The sequence below is a fragment of the Pipistrellus kuhlii genome, unplaced genomic scaffold (assembly GCF_014108245.1).
Source record: "Pipistrellus kuhlii isolate mPipKuh1 unplaced genomic scaffold, mPipKuh1.p scaffold_m20_p_2, whole genome shotgun sequence".
Taxonomy (NCBI): domain Eukaryota; kingdom Metazoa; phylum Chordata; class Mammalia; order Chiroptera; family Vespertilionidae; genus Pipistrellus; species Pipistrellus kuhlii.
Window position 1 is genome coordinate 31,377,848 of NW_023425515.1, and position 21,191 is coordinate 31,399,038.

At 37.6% G+C, this 21,191-nt stretch overlaps 1 protein-coding gene across 8 annotated transcripts in view; it reads right to left on the reverse strand.

The window, feature by feature from the left end:
- The window catches only part of TBL1XR1 (TBL1X receptor 1), a 153,394-nt gene that overhangs the window by 25,446 nt on the left and 106,757 nt on the right, over positions 1 to 21,191 (reverse strand). For 5 of the 8 annotated variants that reach the window (XR_006742045.1, XM_036448133.2, XM_036448136.2 and 2 more), the window contains 2 exons: positions 14,564 to 14,666; positions 2,251 to 2,396 (listed from right to left, as the gene is read on the reverse strand). Coding sequence is in view for 4 of the 8 variants with exons in the window: in XM_036448133.2 (XP_036304026.1) it covers positions 2,251 to 2,396; positions 14,564 to 14,621 (204 nt within the window). In the remaining 4 variants the exon portion in view is untranslated. The remainder of the gene's footprint in view (positions 1 to 2,250; positions 2,397 to 14,563; positions 14,667 to 21,191) is intronic. The other 3 variants (XM_036448137.1, XM_036448138.1, XM_045583694.1) reach the window with 1 other exon arrangement.

Below are 21,191 nucleotides of genomic sequence, written 5' to 3' on the forward strand. Positions count from 1 at the left end.
CAATTCCAAATAGCTGTTTAATTTTTCCTTCTCCCCTGGTTCTTAGTTTATATGTTGCACATCTAAAGCTGAAATACTAAAAGGAATAATAAAAGTAGGCCCAGATAATAGAAAGGTTTATAAATTATATTCCAAACATTTGTTAGTCAAAAGCAATGATCAAAATAAAATCATTCACACAATAAGAGATTTGGTACCACAGTATAGAAAATACTTCTTTAAAACCAAAAACTTTTAAATAGTTTTGTTGGACTTTAAAGTTTATTGTGATTTAATTAAAACAGAAAGACTCCATATATTATTCCATACAACATTTCCTTTTACTAATGTTGAAGTGCAAGCAAACACAGTCGGGTTTAAAGATTTGAATTTAAAGATGTCAATAGCAGCTGGCATCTCTTAACCAGTGCTACTCAAAGTGTGATGCAAGGAGCACATCACCTGGTAACTTGTTAAAAATGTAGATTCAAACCTACGAAATCAAAATCTCTGAAAGCTCAGAAATTGATTCAAAAAGCTCCCTGGGGGAGTCTTATGTGTAACTCCAGTTGAGAAGCATCTTAACTCACAGGCTGCTGCTCTTTAATTTTATGGACTTGCTATAATTTTCCAAAGCTCATGAGGGACTTCATAGGGGATATTAGGGACTTCACAATGGATAAAAGTTCTCCAGTGAGCACAAGGAGACACACAAACACAGAGCAAGTCAGAAATAGAAACAGTGCAAATTAGCCAACACGATGTGTATGTGAAGCAGATGACCACATGCTCCTGACAATCTGCAGGGTGTGAGTGGGGTTCCAGGCCATAAACACAGCACAACTTTCTAAATTGTCGAGTGTAATGGAGTATTTGAGGAGTAGGTGAAAGTATCATAAAGAGGTAATATGCAAACTGACCATCACGTCCTCGCACAAGATGGCCAGCAGGGGAGGGTGGTTGTGAGTGATCAGGCCAGCAGGGGAGGGCAGTTGGGGGCAATCACGCTGGCAGGGGAGGGCAGTTGGGGGCGATTGGGCCAGAAGGGAAGCAGTTAGGCATCTATCAGAGAGGAATGATTAGAGGGTGATTAGGCTAGCAGGCAAGCAATTGGTTGGACCCAGCAGCCCCAGATTGTGAAAGTGATGTCTGACTCCCGGTTTAGGCCCCATCCTTGTGGGTCTAAATTGGCAGTCGGACATTCCCTGAGGGGTCCCAGATTGGAGAGGGTTCAGGCTGGGCTGAGGGACACCTCCCCCCTCTAGTTTTAATTTGTAACTAATTTAAAAATAAATATTAAAACCAACACAGACACATTGTGGAGTACTATATTAAATTTACACAAAGTTTTTCAGATAAAATGATACTTCATCTGTGGCTACTGCTAGAAATTATTTATCACCCTCTGTTAAGGATATTTTTGGAGGGAAAGTGCTAAAAGACAACACGTTTAATTTAGTATTAGCAAATTTATCAGTGAGAGATGAGGAAAACAAAGACAATAAAATCAATTTTAGTAAACTATGTAACTACAGTAATAAATACTGATATGGAAACCATGGATGCTTCAGTTTTTAAAATATTATATTTGTTAAAATATTTTTCACATATTTTTGTGAAAGGAAAGGGGAACATATTAATCTCTGAAATGAAAATAAGGCAAAAGCTCCACATATTATAAATCCTGTTCACATATGAAAATTTTCAGTTGGACCAGGGTTTGCAACATTTTCTGTAAAAGACCAAATCGTAAATATTTTAGGCTTTGCAGACCATAAGTTCTCTGTCACAACTACTCAATTCTGCCATAGTAGTACAAAATTAGCCAGATAATATATCCATGAATGAGCATGAATGTGTTCCAATAAAACTTTACAAAAACAAGCAGCAGGCAGGATATGGTTTATGGGACAATGCTGGCTAACGCCTGAGTTAAACTACCGACATATGGACCTTAAATAGGCACTAGTATCAAGAATTAGCTTTAATTATGAACTGCTTTCCAACATCAGGTATAATCAAATAATCTGAAATTTTCTGATTTTTAAAGAAAATTATTTCTTATTGTTTACTCATAAAACCATTTATAGTGAAATAAGCTACAGATAGTGGTCCTCACCTTTGGGAGACATGCCTTGCCTGTGCAGCCTGACCCTTACGTTAGGAGCAACAACCTTCTACGTTAACCCAGAGAAGCTGAAGTCAGGTAATGAATGAGCAAATAAGCTATTATATTCAAGAGTAAGAATATTTGAAATAAATCTTCCTTACCTCATTAATACTAACTTCTGCCTCTACATACTGTAGACCTTTCTGGATGATAGAAATCAATGCAGCAGGTGGGACAAGGGCACCATTTATGTTTGATTGACTGATATGGCTTTCTATACCAAAGGTAAACGCCGAATGAGAAAATCCTAAAAGCAAAAGAAAAGGTGTAAGAAGTTATTCTCCTAGTGGCAGCATGCTGCAAGACACAAACAAAAGATCTCTATAATCTTTCAAAGTCACATCCCACATCTTTAAAATCCCAGACTGTTGGCTAAGTTCAAATGTATGTTTTTAAACAACAGAAATATCAAAATTCAAACATATTAACCTTCATTATTTTTCTTTTCACTTTAATTATGTAATGTACTAATATTTAAAGTTTCTAGTAAATGTAAAATTTAGCTGTGGCACAAGTTTCCTCTACAAATAGCATCAAAATTTAAAGTTTGAAGAAAGCATTTGGAAGCCATGTGACTCAACTGCTTCACTCAAGATAATTTAGGCCAAGATAAATTAAGTGACATTTAATAAATTTTTGTAGTATATTTAAATCTCTACATACAAATTGTCAAACACCTTATAAATTCAATCTTTTGCAGGTTTTTAGAATCTACATAGGAAATAAAAGGCAAACTAAAAGTAATATAAGAAAGTTGAAATGTAATAATGAAAAATAGCTTCATGCTTAACACCCAATGTATGAATTAAATACTAAAAAAATTACGAATTCTTTGCCACTTAGCAATAACCCACCTAAACGAAAGCTTTAGAAAATGAGCTAGCAAGTGAAAACCCAAAATCTATCTCCATTAACAGTCTTTTAATTTTTATTTGAATACTTAAAACCAAAACATTCACATAACAAAATCTCTTTATGTTATTAGCCTTGCTTTTTAATGCAAGCCAAGTTCAAATGAAAAGTAAAATTCTAGTAAATTGATAATCCAAGGGTGATTAAGACAATATCCATCAGAGCTTATCACTAAGTAGCAATTGTCACTAATGTATTTAAACAATTAAATTATGCATGTAATACAGAATGTTAAGAAACCTTCACACTAAATAAAGTAAATGAATATAGGCTTATTGGGATCTTGGTTAAATGGATTTTAACCTTATATAACTGCTGTCTAGCCCAGGTTTCTAATACTTAGTCCATGTCTTTTACTCTTTGCATTTTATGTTTCTACTCTTAGGCTCCATGTGGCACTTATGAAATGAACAGTCTATAGTCAAGTACTGTGAGCTCATAAAGAGCATGTGCCTAGGAAATATTTCAATTGTTCAATAGACAAAGTTGACTAGATACCTAAGTTGATTTTCCTCATGGCTCCTTCCCTCTTTGGAACACCTAACCTTTCCATTCCTGAAACTAACCATAGTGAGAAATGAAAAGATGCTACCTTTTAAGACTTTCATTTAACCTCATGATTTTTCCAACAGGCAACTGTTATTAAACATTTATAGTTTTCAGCTTAATCTAAGCTCACAGAGATGGCTAGAAACTCACCAATGGGAAAAACTCACAACTACTTGAATATGAGTGGAATCCAGAGAATGAAGACTAGGAAGGATGAGGAGAAAGGAAGAGATATTTGCCTGTGAAATCAATAAGCAGTGAGGTAGGAGATTTTGTTTTTCATTATATACTCCTCCCTAAATAAGTTCTGCAGTAAATCATGAATAGGAAAAAAGCCAAGTGGCTTAGAAATTTAAGACATTAAGATTTAAAAAGTAAGACTTCAAGATAAGTAGTATTTATGAAGAGTCTTCACCAGGTGCCATGCATATATAATTGTATTATTTTATGATCTAAATTAGCAAATGGGAAAACAGCTGTTAAGAGAGTAAGGATCTAATAACTATTACATTCTATTGTTCCTACCAAACAGTTAGAATATGGTCAAAAATAAAGCGAAGGCAGAGTGAGTTTCTGGGTCACTAACAGTACACCAAAAAGTCACATCAGTATTCTGTTTCAGCTTAAAGTGTTACAAAATGGTGTTAGTTGTGCATGAAATATTAAGACACCTTATAAGCAAGGTTTTAAAAGTATTTTGATTTCATAAGCCTTATAAATTGTAGCAAAGTCCATGATTTTGGCACTAATTCATAAGTACAATTTTTAAAAATAAAAATCATTACATTTCAACACTATTAATTAGATGACATAGTCCAAGCTTATGTCCAAGAATATCCTAAGAGTTGCAAGTGGATATTCTAGAGATGTCAATTTTTGGCTGAAATGTTGCATATATCCTCAATTTGTTCTGTCAGCCAAGGTCAGAAGCTATCACCAGTGCTTACATCTATCTCCAGTTATTGCACATGCGCTTAGAATGTTCCAAACAGCCAGAAAACACTGAAGTGGTCATTAGCATTGTTTTGGCACTTCTCACTAATGTTTACTCTAAAGAAGGTTCACACGTAAACCTCTGTGTATACAAATGCTGGACTTAACTATCATTTTCTTTTATTTGTAGCCATAGCATGACAGGACAGCTTAAAATCTATGTTCAAAATTAATTTTCTTCTTCCCCTTCTTAAAACTTCTTTTTCCTTAGAAACTTCTGACTTTACACCCTCTCACTCCCTTCCATTTCAGCATTCACCTAATCCTACCAATCAATCCTACCTCCCTGGTCTCAGTCATCAGCTTTCCTTCTCTGCCAAAACCTGGAGTTTAGTTCCATGATCCCTTGCCTGCACTATTCCTGTCCTAAGTTCCTTTCCTCTCCTCCCCAATTCGTATATCTGCCACATCACAGTTAGAATACTGCTTGGAAAACAAAAACTGATCCTATCACTCCTTACTTGGGTACTTTCAATAATTACTTTGACCTTCATAATAAAGGCCAAACTCCTAAGTATGTCACAGTTACATTTGTAATCTAACTCTACTTATTTTTTCAGATTCATCTCCCCAATTCCACACCCCTCCACTTCTTCCCACTGCACATTTAAGTGATTAACATTACTTCTAACACCTCAAATATGCTGTTTTACTTCATGCCTTTGGGCCTTATGTATTCCTATGTTCTTTTCTCCTAAATGAAGGTGATGTCCTTCCTTTCACTGCCCCTAGGTTGACCATTCTCTTCTGGGCTAATCCTCTCATATGTATAGCACTTAGCACACTATATCCATCTATGGTTCTATGTAAGTGTGTGCTGGGCTGCCTGAAGGAAGGATTTATGTCTACTAATCTTTCAGTTCTGGAAGAAGACATTACCTAATTTATCCAGTGCTCAATAAATATTTGTTAAATCAGAATGCAATCTATAGAATAAAAGCCTAAGCGGCCATTACAGTGGACCAGAATGACTGGTTGTATGATGTGCACTGACCACCAGGGAGCAGACACTCAATGCAGGAGCTTTCCCCCGGTGGTCAGTGCGCTCCCACAGGGGGAACGCTCTCAGCCAGAAGCCAGGCTCCTGCAGTGGCGGTGGTGGGAGCTTCTTCTACTCTCCGCAGCACCACTAAGGAGCAGCTAGCAGTAAGAAGTGCAGGCTCCCAGTAAGGAGCAAGGGCTCCTGGACTGCGAGAGGGTGCAGGCTGGGCTGAGGAACTCCCCACAGCCCCCAAGTCCACAATTTCATGCATGGGGCTTCCAGTTTTACTATAATGTATCTTGACACATCAGAAAAATCTATGAATCCAGAAAAAGCATATGACTTAAAACTTCCTGGAAAAACAAAACAAAAATAGAACTTGAATCAGGGTTATGCTAGAAAATATTTCCATTTATCTGTAAATGTATATGTAGGAAATATTTTTTCAGAGACAGCTTTTGACTCACAAAGTAGAAAGCAAAAGGGATCAACCTAAATCTGTGCAATACTGAAGTCTGGCCTGACAGCCTAAATAGCATCTCTACTTTTCAGGGGTAAGAGACTACCTCTGTAATCAAGTACTCCACACATTCACTGGGTTTGGGGGGTAGGAAGGAGATTCCAGAATAGAATGATAGTAATTCGGTGACAAAGACAAGCAGTGGCAGGGTGGGTGTGGTTATTCATGAGACCACACACCATTCCCATGTGAGAAATGAGATCACAAAAACAGCATTTTCTGAATATTGCTTGTTTCAGGGAGTACCCTCCCTTGGATTGACAGAAATTGTGTTCTCAAAGGCGGAGTTACTCCTCAGGAGTTGGTCACTCTATAAACAGAGAAGACAAGAACAAGAAAATGGGCCCTGATCCTCATGGTTATGATACTGGATGTCTAAACCAGAGGGGGTCTAAAGAGCAAAGCTTAACTATTATACAATAAATACAGTGCCATAGTCTAGAAGGAAAATCTGATTTTTACAAGGTTCTATATTTAAGCCTCAGATCAGAAAACCCTAAAAAATGTTCTCCCTGCTCTCATCCTCACACACAACCTTGACCCCAAATCCTTTCCACCTCTGAATCTACAGACCGATTTTTACTCTAAAAGTTCCACAATCATTAGTCATGGAGATGTAAAAGCACAGGGAAATAGTAAAAAATATTATAATAATTATGTATAGTGCCAGGTGGGTACCAGACTTATTGGGGGATCATTTCAAAAGTCATATAAATATCTAATCACTATGCTGTATACCTAAAACTAATATAACATTGCTTATCAAATGTAATTGAAAAGTAAACAAATTAAGCTTAGAATTACAATATGATCCATCAATTCCTCTCAAGGGTATATTGTCCAAGAAAAATAAAAACATGCTTGAACAACCAAAGGGTTCCACAATCAAATGCTTAAAGATTTTAGAAAAGGTCAAAGAAAATAGGGGGAAACATCCTATGGGGGATATTTGATGTTGAAGAGCTAGACCGAACACTTACAAAAAACAAAATAGGGGAAAATATAAGAAAAAATATTATAATACCAAAACCCTATGCAACTGTTAATATATATTTCCTTTTCTTCTTTACATATTGTTTCCCCCCCCCCCCCCCCCAAAAAAAAAAGTTATAATACACTGGCTGTATAATTTTGTGCCCTAATTTTTCTCTTAAATATACATACAACTATAAGCATTTCATATAAATCATATTTTCTAAAATAAATTTATTATCATACTAGAGACCCAGTGCATGAAATTCAAGGGTGGGGGATTGCCCCTCAGCCCAGCCTGCACCCTCTCCAATCTGGGACCCCTCGAGGGATGTCCGGTGGGATCGAGTCTAAACAGGAAGTCAGACATCCCTCTCACAATCCAGGGCTGCTGGCTCCCAACTGCTCACCTGCCTGCCTTCCTGATTGCCCCTAACTACTTCTGTCTGCTAGCATGAACACCCCCTAACCACTCCCCTGCCAACCTGATCAACACCTAACTGCTCCCCTATCGGCCCGATTGCTCCTAACTGCCCTCCCCTGCAGCCCTGGTCTCCCCTCCCTCCCCCTGCAGACCTATTTGTGCCCAACTGCCCTCCCCTGCAGGTCTGGGTCCCCGCAAACTGTCCTCCCCTGCAGGCCTGGTCATCCCCAACTGCCCTTCTCTGCCAGCCCAGTCACCACTAACTACCCTCCTCTGCAGGCTTGATCACCCACAACTGCCCTCCCCTGCTGGCCATCTTGTGTCCACACGGGGGCTGCTATCTTGTGTGTCAGAGTGATGGTCAATTTGCATATAAACTCTATTATACAGGACTGGACAAGTTCTGTTTGGCAACTATTAAAGTTGTTGTCTTTTAACAAGTATATCAGCAGAAAGTATGTAGTTGGGATTTCCTCTATCAGAAAAAAATAGGCATTCAGGTGAGCAAAAAGAACTGATTGGAAGTATAAAAGTACAGTAACTGCTGACATTTTGTGACAACTGTTTGCTGTTTATTAATTAGCCATGTATACAACAACTATACGTCAAATGTTAATGCATATTTTATTGGCTTATAAAGCAAAACTGTATATCTACTTGTTCTTTTGTAGCTGCCCATTTTACTACTCATATAAATGAAAAGATTAAAGGTGGACATTCCAGATCCGAGCTTTCCTCACTCCAGTTCTTCATGACTATAGACACATTACTGTAGCCAGTTTCACATGACTCCATCCTGTCTGCTGGTCCAATCTGTTTATAAATAGCACCAGCAGGAGGGTATGTGGACTGGAATATTTATCTAGCCCAGTTACCTATATCTGAGCCAAGAGGAACTACACAGTCACCTGACTGCTGGCATTTTACTAGCTCATTACAGGGGTTAATACAAAAATCACTAAATTTAAATTTAAATTATTGCCCCAGCTGGTTTGGCTCAGTAGATAGTGTCAGCCTATGGACTGAAGGGTCCTGGGTTTGATTTCAGTCAAGAGCACATGCCTGGGTTGTGGGCTCGATCCCCAGTAGGGGTGTGCAGGAGGCAGTTAATCAGTGATTCTCTTCATCATTGATGTTTCTATCTCTCTCTCCCTTTCTAAAATCAATAAAAATGTATTTTAAAAAATACAAAGGAATGGGTTTTAATATTACAGGTTAGAACCTTAATGTTACCACATAAACAGGTTAGTTTGTTCCTACTATGATCACATCTATATTTCTAAATTATGTGTGTATGGGTCTTTGATGGGCGATCTTATGAACCAGGCGTGGGAAACCTTTTTTCTGCCAAGGGCCATTTGAACATTTACAACATCATTCATGGGCTATACAAAATTACCAACTTAAAAATTAACCTGCTACATTTGTTCAAACATTTAATTAACTTACCCCTAATACCTTGTTGGGGATAGACCAAATGATTTCTCGGGACTTACACGGTCAGAGGGCCAGACCTTCCCCACCCATTATAAACAAATAGGACATGGGAAGCAAGCACCATCTCAGAAAAAGTGGTGTGGTGCAAGATCTATATCCAGGGAAACGCACTGTCCCTTTATAAAGGGTAGAACACAGTAGAGAGCTCCGAGGGTGGGGTGCAGGAGACAATATGCTCTTCCATGAACCAAACCCTTTAAACCTACAAGTACTGTTATTTTTTCAGAGACTGTAGGGCAAGACGAACCTCAGTTCTAAAAACAGGGGAATTAAAAATAATAATAATAATATTCAGAATCACAATCTAGAAAATAACTCAGTAATATGAAGATGCTGTTTTTGCATTTTCCAGTTAGTCTTCAATCAGAAGGTGCACAATACAATTCTTCATAACACCCAATATTCAAGTATATCATAAACCAACATGCAAAAGACAACAGTTAAATCTATAATGAAGTATCCTCCCCCAAATCAATTTAGGCAAAATAAAAGAATGTATTACACAAAGGAAAAAAAAAAAAAAAAAAAAAAAAGAAAAAAGAAAAAAAAGAGGGTGCCACAAAGCTCACAAATAATTGTCAGGAACAATTTCTCTAGAAAAAAGTAAACTAAAACTGTGAATAATTACAGCATTCAAGGGAAAACAAAATGCAAAGGACAGGTTAAAAAACTCCAAACTAGTTCAGCTCTTCTAAAAGTATCACTGTATTAGGTGCTGTTATATAGATACAATTTAGTGTATTTATTCTGCATATGGTTGTTACTTTATGAGTTATTAAGTGCAATCAAGTTATTAATGCTCATGGGTGAGCACTAAATAAAGGGAGCACACTGAATCCAGTCAATTGTACTCACAGTACTACACGTAAAATACATTCAGTTTGTTGAATATGGAACTCTAATTCACCAAAGTACAAAATGATGATGAACAAAGTAATTTGCTTAGGGCAGTGGTCGGCAAACTCATTGGTCAACAGAGCCAAATATCAACAGTACAACGATTAAAATTTCTCTTTTAAACTTAAACTTCTTCTAATGCCACTTCTTCAAAAGAGATTCACCCTTTGGCCCCATGAGTGTGGAAGAGCCACACTCATGGGGCCAAAGAGCCGCATGTGGCTCTCAAGCCACAGTTTGCTGACCGTGGGCTTAGGGTGGACTTTCTAGAGGTAAAATCGAGAAAAATAAAAAGTGGCAACCCTTAATATAAACATCCTACAATAAACAGACTTTTCTCTTAACTCGTTTTAATAGGGGAGAATGGCTTACTTCAAAAAGACATCTACAAATATATGTGAGGCCATATATCACAGTGTAATACCTTTTTTAATAAGAATGTTTATGGATGTGGCAACTGAAGATCTGAGAAATTAAGTAATTTGGAGCGAAAGAGAGGGACTTTGAACAGATAATATCTTCTAGTGCTGGTAACAGTCATAATAGAATGCTTACCACATAAAGTATTTAAGATGAAAATAATTCAAGTAATTTATCCTCTCTGGAGCTGGATACCATCGTCCAGTCAGTATTAAATACTGCTTGCTGAGAACAAATATTAGGCATTCTTACTGAAAAATTTCTAAATCCCACCTTTATCAAAACAGAATCAAATGTTCTTAAGATGTTTTTTGGAATTTCTGACTGAAAGCTTTTAGATAATGAGACAAAAAAGAAGGAAATTTTGTTTTCCTCTGTGGTAAGTCTTTGCAAACCAGCTCTTTAATGTCTTTGCACAGATACTGTGTCATGATTTTTTTCCCCCCATCTCTTAATCCAGTGGTTAGCAAACCCATTAGTCAACAGAGTCAATTATCAACAGTACAATGATTGAAATTTCTTTTGAGAGCCAAATTTTTTAAATTTAAACTTCTTCTAATGCCACTTCTTCAAAATAGTCTCGCCCAGGCTGTGGTATTTTATGAAAGAGCCACACTCAAGGGGCCAAAGAGCTAGCTGCATGTGGCTCGCAGGCTGCAGTTTGCTGACCATGGTCCTAATCCAATTCAGTATTCTTATGGGGAAATAGCAAGATTCTAGTTTCTTCTATATTGCTTTAAATCTTTTAAGAGAAATATTTATAGCTTAAAAAAAGTAATTTACATAATATTTATCACATATTTAATGACTAATTCTCAGTAAGTATCCTTTGTGATAAATAACACTAAATCCCAAGATAAGGAATTTCTGGGCTATGTGATTCCAAGATAGAATCAATTGCAAACATGGCGATTTTTATGTACAAATGGAAATCGGAACAGATTTTTATGTACAAATGGAAATCGCTCCAGAGGCTCATGGAGCGATGGGAGTCCTGAGATGGGTGAGATTCTGAGCTCTGTTAAGAAACCTGAAGGAAATATAAGTGTTTTGAACTCTTTCCCATCTCCTATTTCTAGAAGTAATTTCAAAAGAATGTCTGATAGTATCCTTTATGATATAAACATGCCTCATCACTCCTGGAAAACCTTACCTACAAATACAAATACACTTTTACTGGCAGCTACCTCTTCGGGAATTAGTCTCACATTCCAAATCTCAATGTGTACACTTCATGGTTTCTACTTTCTCTCAAATAGTCACTAGATATAATTTTTCTTTCAAGATATTGCGGACAGCTACATACTTTTCTGTCAAGTTCCAACTGTCCTACAACTAATTAATATAGACCAGGGGCTTTCAAAGTTTATTATGCCTTAGAATCACCTGCAGCATTTGTAAAATGCAAATTCTTGGGCCCCATTCACTGTTGTCTAAGTGATTCTAATACATGTGGTCAAAGGATCAAACTTTAGAATTCTGGTCTAAGCCATTCTTAAATTTATGGCAACCTGCATTCCTAGAAAAAGTGCAGTAAATCAAAATGTCATCAGTTTAGCCCTGTCCAGGTGGCTCAGTTGGTTTGAGTGTCTTCCTGTACACCAAAAGGTTGTGAGTTCTAGTCCTTGTCTAAGTGCATATGGAAGACAACAGATCAATACCTCTCTCTCTCTTCAATCAATAAACATAGCCTTAGGTGAGGATAAAAAATGTCATCAGTTGAGTCTCATTTTCTCCTGTAAAATTACAAATTTTATGAAGGGACTGGTTTCACATTTTCAGAGATGTGCTCAACATCATACTTTTGTCACCAGTCTACTGCTGTATCTGCTTGTATAAAGCCTTTTTGAGAATAAAGAATAATTAGAATACAGCAAATAATTATAAAGGACTTAATATGACAACTGTCAGTCTATCTCACAAAACTTTTTAAATATAATTCTTGCCTTATTTTTACGGCAACATAAAACATCTTAAGACTTGGAATTTACGAGGGTTTTCTCTAAGACAGTGGTCGGCAAACCTCGGCTTGCAAGCACGTGCTTTAATCAGATTGAGGACGTTTTTTAGCAAAGGTCAGTTTAGGAGTACCCTAATTAAGTTAATAACAATCGTACTGTTGATATTTGGCTCTGTTGACTAATGAGTTTGCCGACCACTGCTCTGAGAATATCAGCAACTTTAAGAAAATTTTTCTTTCTTTTTTTGTTCTAAGGAAGACTTGATAATATTTAATCACTTGGTACTCATTCAGAAATTAATCCAAAGTATTATTTTACTACCCCCTTTACTTGCTGAATTTTCTTGCAGCGACATGAGGGAGCTGGAGGATGTGAGTGTTCCTTAACATCTCTAACTTCACTTTGCCCTATTTCACCAGCACAGCGGCACCACAGGATGCTGCTGCGCTATTCCGCTGTTCCTGATCTCCTGAAACAGCAGTCTCATGTGGTTCAATCTAAATAACTAACCGCCTTTACAAAGCACCTAACAAGCCATTAAAATATATTTCCCATCCACTGATCCTTCACCATGTACTCTGCTTTAGTTTCCAAAGTCTCAAAACTCTGGCTTAAATGGTAATCAGACTCAAGGCATTAAAAAGTAGTTTGTTTTGGCCCAACAATTTCTTTACATTTTGTCCCAAAAGTACTACATAACAATATCCAAATGTGCACACACATTTATATGTAACAATCACTAGGTCACTCCTTTTCACACTTTATTAATCATTTTATTTTATTCAAAATATTATATGGATGTCCTCATTGGATCTGCCTTCAAAACCAGTTTACTAGTTGAAAAGAAAAATAAACAAGGTCTATTAATGTCAGCGCTTCATAGCAAGTTATTCTGCATCAGTTGGTTCCTTTAGTTTCTTTTCCCTTTTCTCCTCCCTGCCCTTGTTGGACATCACTTTCCCAGCTGTTCCAGGCCAGAGAGGCAGTGGTGGTTTTTGAGAATAGAAACCAGCCACCCAAGAAAAAGCTCATAACTAGAGTGCAGCTGAGAACATCTCAGCAAGCAGTGGGATCTGGAATCCGAGGTCACGTTTGCACTCTCTATACAAGGAAGGACAACTATCTGATCCCTTAAGAAGAAGAAGAATGAGTTTCAAAACCAAAATTGAGAATTCAATGCCCTACTCTATTCCTTCTACCTTCCCTCATACACAACTACGAAAATTATCATTTTTTATACCACACCCCACCTTACTTTTAAACCTTGCAATAAATTTAAGCTATAATTTCTAAAACTCAACCACTCCAGTGTGACATATTCAAACCCCAAGTAATTCCATCTCATGCTAACAATCTGCACTTACATTGCAGTCAATCTTTTCCACCATCCTATGACCCATCTAATCTAAGCTTCTTAGAATGTTACTTTTTTTTTCTTAATCCATCTCCTATTTCATACCCTTATAGTTTTCCTTCTATTTATAACAACATCTATTAATCTGTCCAGAAAACTTAAATAATTACTCACTTATTTAATATTTATTACAAATGACTTTCAAGCCGGGACCGGTTTGGCTCAGTGGATAGAGCGTCGGCTTGGGGACTGAAGGGTCCCGGGTTCGATTCCGGTCAGGGGCATGTACCTTGGTTGCGGGCATATCCCCAGTGGGGGGTGTGCAAGAGGCAGCTGATCGATGACTCTCCCTCATCGATGTTTCTAACTCTCTATCTCTCTCCCTTCCTCTCTGTACAAAATCAATAAAAATATTTAAAAATATACAAATGACTTTCAAAGTTTTATGTTTACTAATTATTCCTCAATAAATACATTTAGTTAGAATTCAGGTCAAGGATACAGTTAATCAATTGGGATAATACTTATACTTATGAAAGCATTCTGAAAATATATGTCTAATTTAGCTTTTAAAATGCTAACTACAATTAGGACCAATAACATTTAGCTAAGGATTCTAAATATACATTATTAAATCGATGACATCTGAGAGTCTATATGTACTCACTTCAAAACAAATTATAAAAAATAGTATTTGAACAATGAAAGCCAAACCATTTGTTACCAATATTTGCCTGAGATGATTCCAACATATTTGAAAGAGTCAGAGAGTTAAACCATGCAGTAACACATAGCTTTAAAATGGCAGTCCAGAAATTTAAGGAAACATACAAAGTTCAACAGTTTGGACTGATACAAATTTCAAATGCATGAAAAGTTATTTTGAGAATATTAAAATAATTTGAGGCCTATTTATTTTATGAAAGTACTCACCTGACTCTTGCAAGTATCTATATACCAAGAAGTTGACCTCATCACTGCTTATACTCATCTTTATTCCCACTTAAACCATGAGGTCACAACACAGGATATAACCCTAAAAATAAAACAAAGTCAATTAAGTATTTTCTCAATAAAATATTTTAAACAAAATGTAAACAATGTTGTAAAAACCATTTGATTTTATTAAATGATGAAAAAAAGGTTCTATATTGCCTCATAATGTTACTTCCAATAGTTAATAATAAATTATACAACCAAAACATAGCTGAATCTATTTTTCTGCAAGATAATAGAAAATCATTGACAAAAATGATTCAAATTTTATAAAAGGGCTTTAGCATCACATTTTTATCATATCAAACAGCATAAAAAGTTGTTCCTTTATTTCTCCTTAACTGTAAAAATAGTAATAAGAATCAGAATATTATTTATTTAGACAAGATGGATTTTAGACCACAGGCTTGTTAGAGAGTGAGCTGATGTCTACATAAGGTTATGTCTACATAATTTCATAGGATTTGAAGTCTCTATTTTGTCAACATCTAATCTGCAATGTTCAAGTTTCCAAAAGCTCTAGGTATATAAGGCAGAGAGGTTGGAATACAATTCTGCAAACTCAAATGATGTTCTCTTATCTTAATGTGCATCTTTAAATCTTGAACCAGGAGAAAGGGGAAAAAGGAAATTGAGACATAACTTAAATATGGCTAACTATACTTACCCATTCTCAGGACACTGAGTGACCTAAAGCAGTACTCAGCAACCTTTCTTTGTACAGAGCCAGATAGTGAACATGTTAGGCTTTGCCAGTCATACTCGTAAACATATTACCCAACCCTGCAGCTATAGCACAAAAGCAGTAGCAAACCATATGTAAGCAAATTAGTGTGATTATATTCCATTAAAACTTTATTTAGTGACGCCGATATTTCAATGTTATATGGCTTGTTGTCATAAAATGTTTTCCTTTTTGATTTGTTTCCAAGCATTTAAAAATAAAACTTTCTTAGCAGTGGTCCTTATAAAAGGCTAACAGGCCAGATTTAGTCCACAGACTAGTTTCTTGTTCTTTAAAAAGGATACACTAACACCTAGTAATAAAGGGGTTCTAACATTATAGGCCAATGCGGATTGCTCTGCCACATCACGGATCCTTCATAGGGCAGATTTCACAGGATACTTTAAAATCACAAATTAACCAAACATTTTAGTAGACTCTTCCTTGACAGGAACTGCTACTGCCCTACATTGTGGCAATTGTGAGCAAGCATCACCCAGCTTGTAGCTCAGAAAGGAAGAAAGATAAGGAGATGGGAAGAATTTTCCAGTGGATGCACCCAGAGGAAACCCTAACCGATTTAGAGCCTGGGAATACAGCCTAAGGAAAGTGGCATTGGTGTTTCAACCTGAAGGACAGACAGGAGCAAAGGGAGAACAGGAAGATTTGGGAGAGGAACCCAGGAATGGAAGCAATCCAGTGAGCACTGTCAAGGAAAGGACTGGGCGAGGAAGAATAACAAAACATGAACTATGGCTTGAAACAAAATCCGTATTCTGAAAGGCCTTAAAAGCATCACCTAGAGAAAACTAATACACTGACAATGTTTTAAGATGGTAGGTAAATGACCTGATTTACTTTTTTTAATCCTCACCCGAAGATAAGTTTTCATTTATGTTAGAGAGAGAGAGAGAGAGGGAGGGATCTATGGAAAGAAAAGCATTGATTAGTTGCCTCAGGTACATCCCCTGACCAACCCACAACCTAGGTATGTGCCTTGACCAAGAATCAATCCAACAACCTCTTGGTGCATGGGATGACGTTCCACGAAACAGAGCCATCTGGCCAGGACTGATTTAAACTTCAAAAAGATTATCCTGACGGTGATCTGGAGAATAGACTGGAAGGAAACAACTGGAAAAGGGAGTTAAAGGGAAAGGAGGATGTTGGAGAAATCTAGCTGAAGACCAAGAAACCTGGACTACACCACTGGAACTGGCGGAGGAAGTACCCGGGTTCCCCAGTTACTGAGGAAGTAGACTCGGGTGACTGATTGGACACAAGGATGAGGAAAAGGGAGACTCAAAGGTTTCTTTTAGGACATCTGGTTGGGTGGTAATTCCATTTACCAAGATGAGATAGCATGGTGGAAGAGTAACAACTATCTTGATATAAAGAAAGGAACTTTGCCAACAAAATTAACTAAAAGAGTACAATTAATCACCTGAATGTTCAACATTCATGGGGACACATTCCAAGAACCTTAGTATCTGAAAACCCAGATAGTATCAAATCCTGTATACACACCTGCAAAAGTAGCACAAGTTTCTTTCCCTCTTCACAATTTCTCACATAGAAAATACATTTTTAGGATATATCTTAGCAACCTCAGCATAGGATTTTTTTCCCTTTGCTTATTACATTGAGAACTTTCACCTTTTCACTTAAAGGAAGCACTTTATGGCTTCTCCTTGGCATATCCAAATTGCCAGCTTCATTACTCTTACAATTTGGGGTCATTATTAAGTAAAATCAGGGTTACTGAACATAAGCACTGCGATACCAAGAGAGTAGATCTGATAAGCAAGGCAGCTATGGACTGACAGGTGAGCAGCATACACAGCGTGAAGATGCTGGACAAAGGGAGATAATTCACATCCCAGGCAGCACAGAGCAAGATGACATGATATTTCATCATGATACTCAGAATGGAACACAATTTAAAACTTGTGAATTGTTTATTTTTGGAATTTTCTATTTAATATTGTTAGACTGGTTGACCACGAGTAACTAAAAGCATGGAAAGTGAAACCGTAGATAATGGTGGGGCTAAAGTACTTAATGCACTTTGGGGTAATAAACCATTCCAAACAAATGCTGATCAGATACATTTGTGGAGTGAGATAGTGACCAGTGAAAAGTAAACACTAAAATGGTCATGTAATTAACAAAGACCATGGGGAGAAATGCATTAAAGCACAATTTTTTTCCTGATAGATTTATTTTATTCACTCATCCAATTCTTCATTTGAGCATTTCCAATGTGCCAGGTATTCTGACAGATGTTGAAGACATGGCTAAATAAAGTAGACCAGGGCAAGGCCTTATGTCTTTCCAGGTTGGGGAGCAAAACAACAAATAATTACAACTTAGATAAGAAAAAAATATATAAAATTCTGAGAGCACATACCCTGATCTGAGTGTTCAGGCAGGCACCTATAAATGACCTACAGGTTTCTGTAATAAGCACAGTGTTGGAGGAACTAATATTCATCTTAAATCAAATTATATGGATTATATCGTTACTTTTGCTCCTACCTGTAGGCACACTGCTTCTCATTATTTGCATGTTAAGGAAAATGAGGCAAAGAATATTTACACTTATTAACAAGAGGTCTGGTGCATGAAACTTGTGCATGGGGATGCGTGTCCCTCAGCCCAGTCTGCACCCTCTCCAATCTGGAACCCCTCAAGAAATGTGAGACTGACCATTTAGAACCGATCCTACCTCTCACAATCCAGAACTGCTGGCTCCTTACTGCTTGCCTGCCTGCTCTCTCCAGCTCCGTGGCTGCCTCCACTTTTGTTGGGATTTATTTATCTTCTATAATTGAAACTTTGTAGCCTTGAGTGGAGACCTGGGCCAGCAAGGGCAGGCAGAAAGCTTGGCTTCCTCCATTGCCAGGGAAACCCAAGCCTTTCTGCCTCTAACCGTTCTGTCTGCCAGCCTGATCATCCCCTAATCACTCCCATGCCAGCCTGTTTGCCCCTAACTTCCCTGCCCTGCAGGCCTTGTCACCCCTAACTGCCTTCCCCTTGTAGGCCTAGTCTCCCTCAACTGCACTCTCCTGCAGGCCTGTACCCTCCCTCCCCCAACTGCCCTTTCCTGAAGGCCCAGTTGCCCCCAACTGCCCTCCCCTTGCAGGCTTGATCATCCCCAACTGCCCTCCCCTTGCAGGCCTGGTCCCTCCAACTGCCCTCTTTTGCAGACTGGTTCCTCCCAACTCCCCTCCCCCTCCTGGCCATCTTGTGGAGGCCATCTTGTGTCCACATGGGGGCAGCGATTTTGTGTGTTGGAGTAATGGTCAATTATCATATTATTCTTTTATTAGATAGGATTAGCTATGATAGAGGCCTGGTGCACTGTGGGGGCTAGCTAGTTTGCCCTGAAGTGTGTCCCAGATCAGGGTGGGGGTTCCTTTGGGGCATGGGGCAGCCTAGGTGAGGGACTGTGGTTTGTTGGCCAGCCACACACTCCCATTGACTCTAGTGGAGGCCCTGGTATCTGGGATTTATCTATTTTCTACAATTGAAACTTTGTAGTCTTGAGCAGATCCAAGCCTCCTGCTCTCTCCATGGCTAGAGCCATTTTTATTGGGATTTATTTATCTTCTATAATTGAAGCTTTGTAGTCTTGAGAGGAAGCCAAGGCAGGGCAGGGTTGCAGAAGCTTGGCTTCCTCCATTGTCAGGGGCAACTCAAGTCTCCTGCTCTCTCCAGCTTCGTGGCTGCCTCCATTTTTGTTGAGATTTATATATCTTCTATAATTGAAACTTTGTAGCCTTGAGTGGAGGCCTGGGCCAGCCAGGGCAAACAGAAAGCTTGGCTTCCTCCATTGCCCAGGAAACCCAAGCCTCCTGTTCTCTCCGTGCCCACAGCCATCTTGGTTGGGTTAATTTGCATACCCGCTCCTGACAGGCTGGTGGGTGTAGCAGAGGTATGGTCAATTTGCATATTACTGTTTATTAGATAGGATTTCTACATGCTATGCAGCGGCTAGGCCTTTGTACACATTATTTCATTTCCTCTTCAGTGTTCTATTCCTCATTTTAATGTAAGAACATTGACATATATATCGATATAAATCTGTCTATTCAGAAATGTTATTCAAAAACTAAACTGACTGCTCAGTGTAGGAAAAATAAATAAAAATATGGAATGTATAATGTAAAATAATGTAATGACTATAAAGAATCAAAATTCTTAGCACTAGAGGGTCCTAATAAGTTCCTAATTCCAAGTTATGATATAAACTGTCAATGACTCAGAATAGGATATGAACAGCAGAACTAATTTGGTCAGCCAGTCTTGGCAGTCACAAACAGACCACTACAATTCCCTGTTAAATATAACAGCTTTAAACACAAATTTATTTTGTTGTTGGGGGTGAATTCAATTCTCAATCTGATCTAAAGCAAAATACAGTTCAGCTGCTTGCCCTGCAACCCACTGAGTTATAGAAAACTGTCAAATAGTCTTTTGAAAACCAAAACACATTGTAAAAATACCAAACTATCATAACAACAATAACAAAAAGTGTATGTGGTGGGGAAATAAAAGAACGGAGATTAAATCAATTTATTCATTAGTGAAGTCATGGTGAGTACTACACTCGATGGGCTGTATAGAATTCCTACTATAAAGCCCTTACCTCCAACACCTCAGAATGGGACTTCATTTGGTGATGGGATCTTTAGAAGTGATTAAGTTAAAATGAAGGCAATAGGGTGAGCCTTTAATAATCTGAATATGGCCCAATACGAATGATGTTCTTAGAAGAGACACCAAGATGCATGTGCACAGAGGAAAGGCCAGCCATCTGCAAGTCAAGGAGAGAGGCCTTAAAAAAAATACCACACCCACTGGCACCTTGATCTTGGACTTCCAACTTCTAGAACTGTAAGAAAATAAATTTCTGTTGCTTAAACCATCCAATCTGTAGCCATTTGTTATGGTAGTCCTGTCAAACTTAGAAACACCCATCTTATATGACAAATTCTTAAAAGCTCTCTGATCATTCACTAGAGACCTTGAAAATTATTAAGTTCACAATTGCTAGGATCTGCCTTTCAATTTGCCTCTCTCTTTATCTTTAGGAACCCATCCTGTTCTGTAATTATCAAGGATGATGAGATTAACAGAATACGTTATATTATAATCTTCTGCCTCTACTCCCAATACCCCATTCTCCTAATGCCCCCACCCCCACAAAAGATTCTCAGGAGCAGTACCAAAAATGCATTACCCTTAATTCCCCTCCTCATTAAAAACAATAATTAAAATTCTACCACTGCTAGGTAATAATGCTTTTGTGTGTATAAAATATGGCACAATGAAGGAAGGTATATTTTAAGACTTAGCTTTGAAGTCTTTGGCAATATACCTTAAAATGTGTGTAAAGTACATTCTCAACTTTTGCAATGCTACATTTTGTAAGGCTGTACAAAATACTAGACTAAATGAAATCATGTTTATCAAATTACTTTTGTAAACTGTAGTTACAATAGAATTTAGAAACAATCTGATAATCTCAAGGAGAAATACTAAACTCTAAATGAAACACATATTTCAGCTTATTTTTAATATAATACTAATTAAACAAAAACAAAAACAGTACAAAACCAAACTATTTGGCTGATACCTTAGAGTATTATTGACAAACAAAACCTTATTTACTTTTCTTGTGTGTATTAGCCCTAAACTACAACTATGGTTTATCTGTCAAACATTTTAAGAATATCTTTTCATGGCTGACTGTGACATTAAGTCCAAAGAGAAGCAAAGTAGTGTATTTCCTCACAACAACAACAAAATTCTACCAGTTTTAACACTAGGATAAAT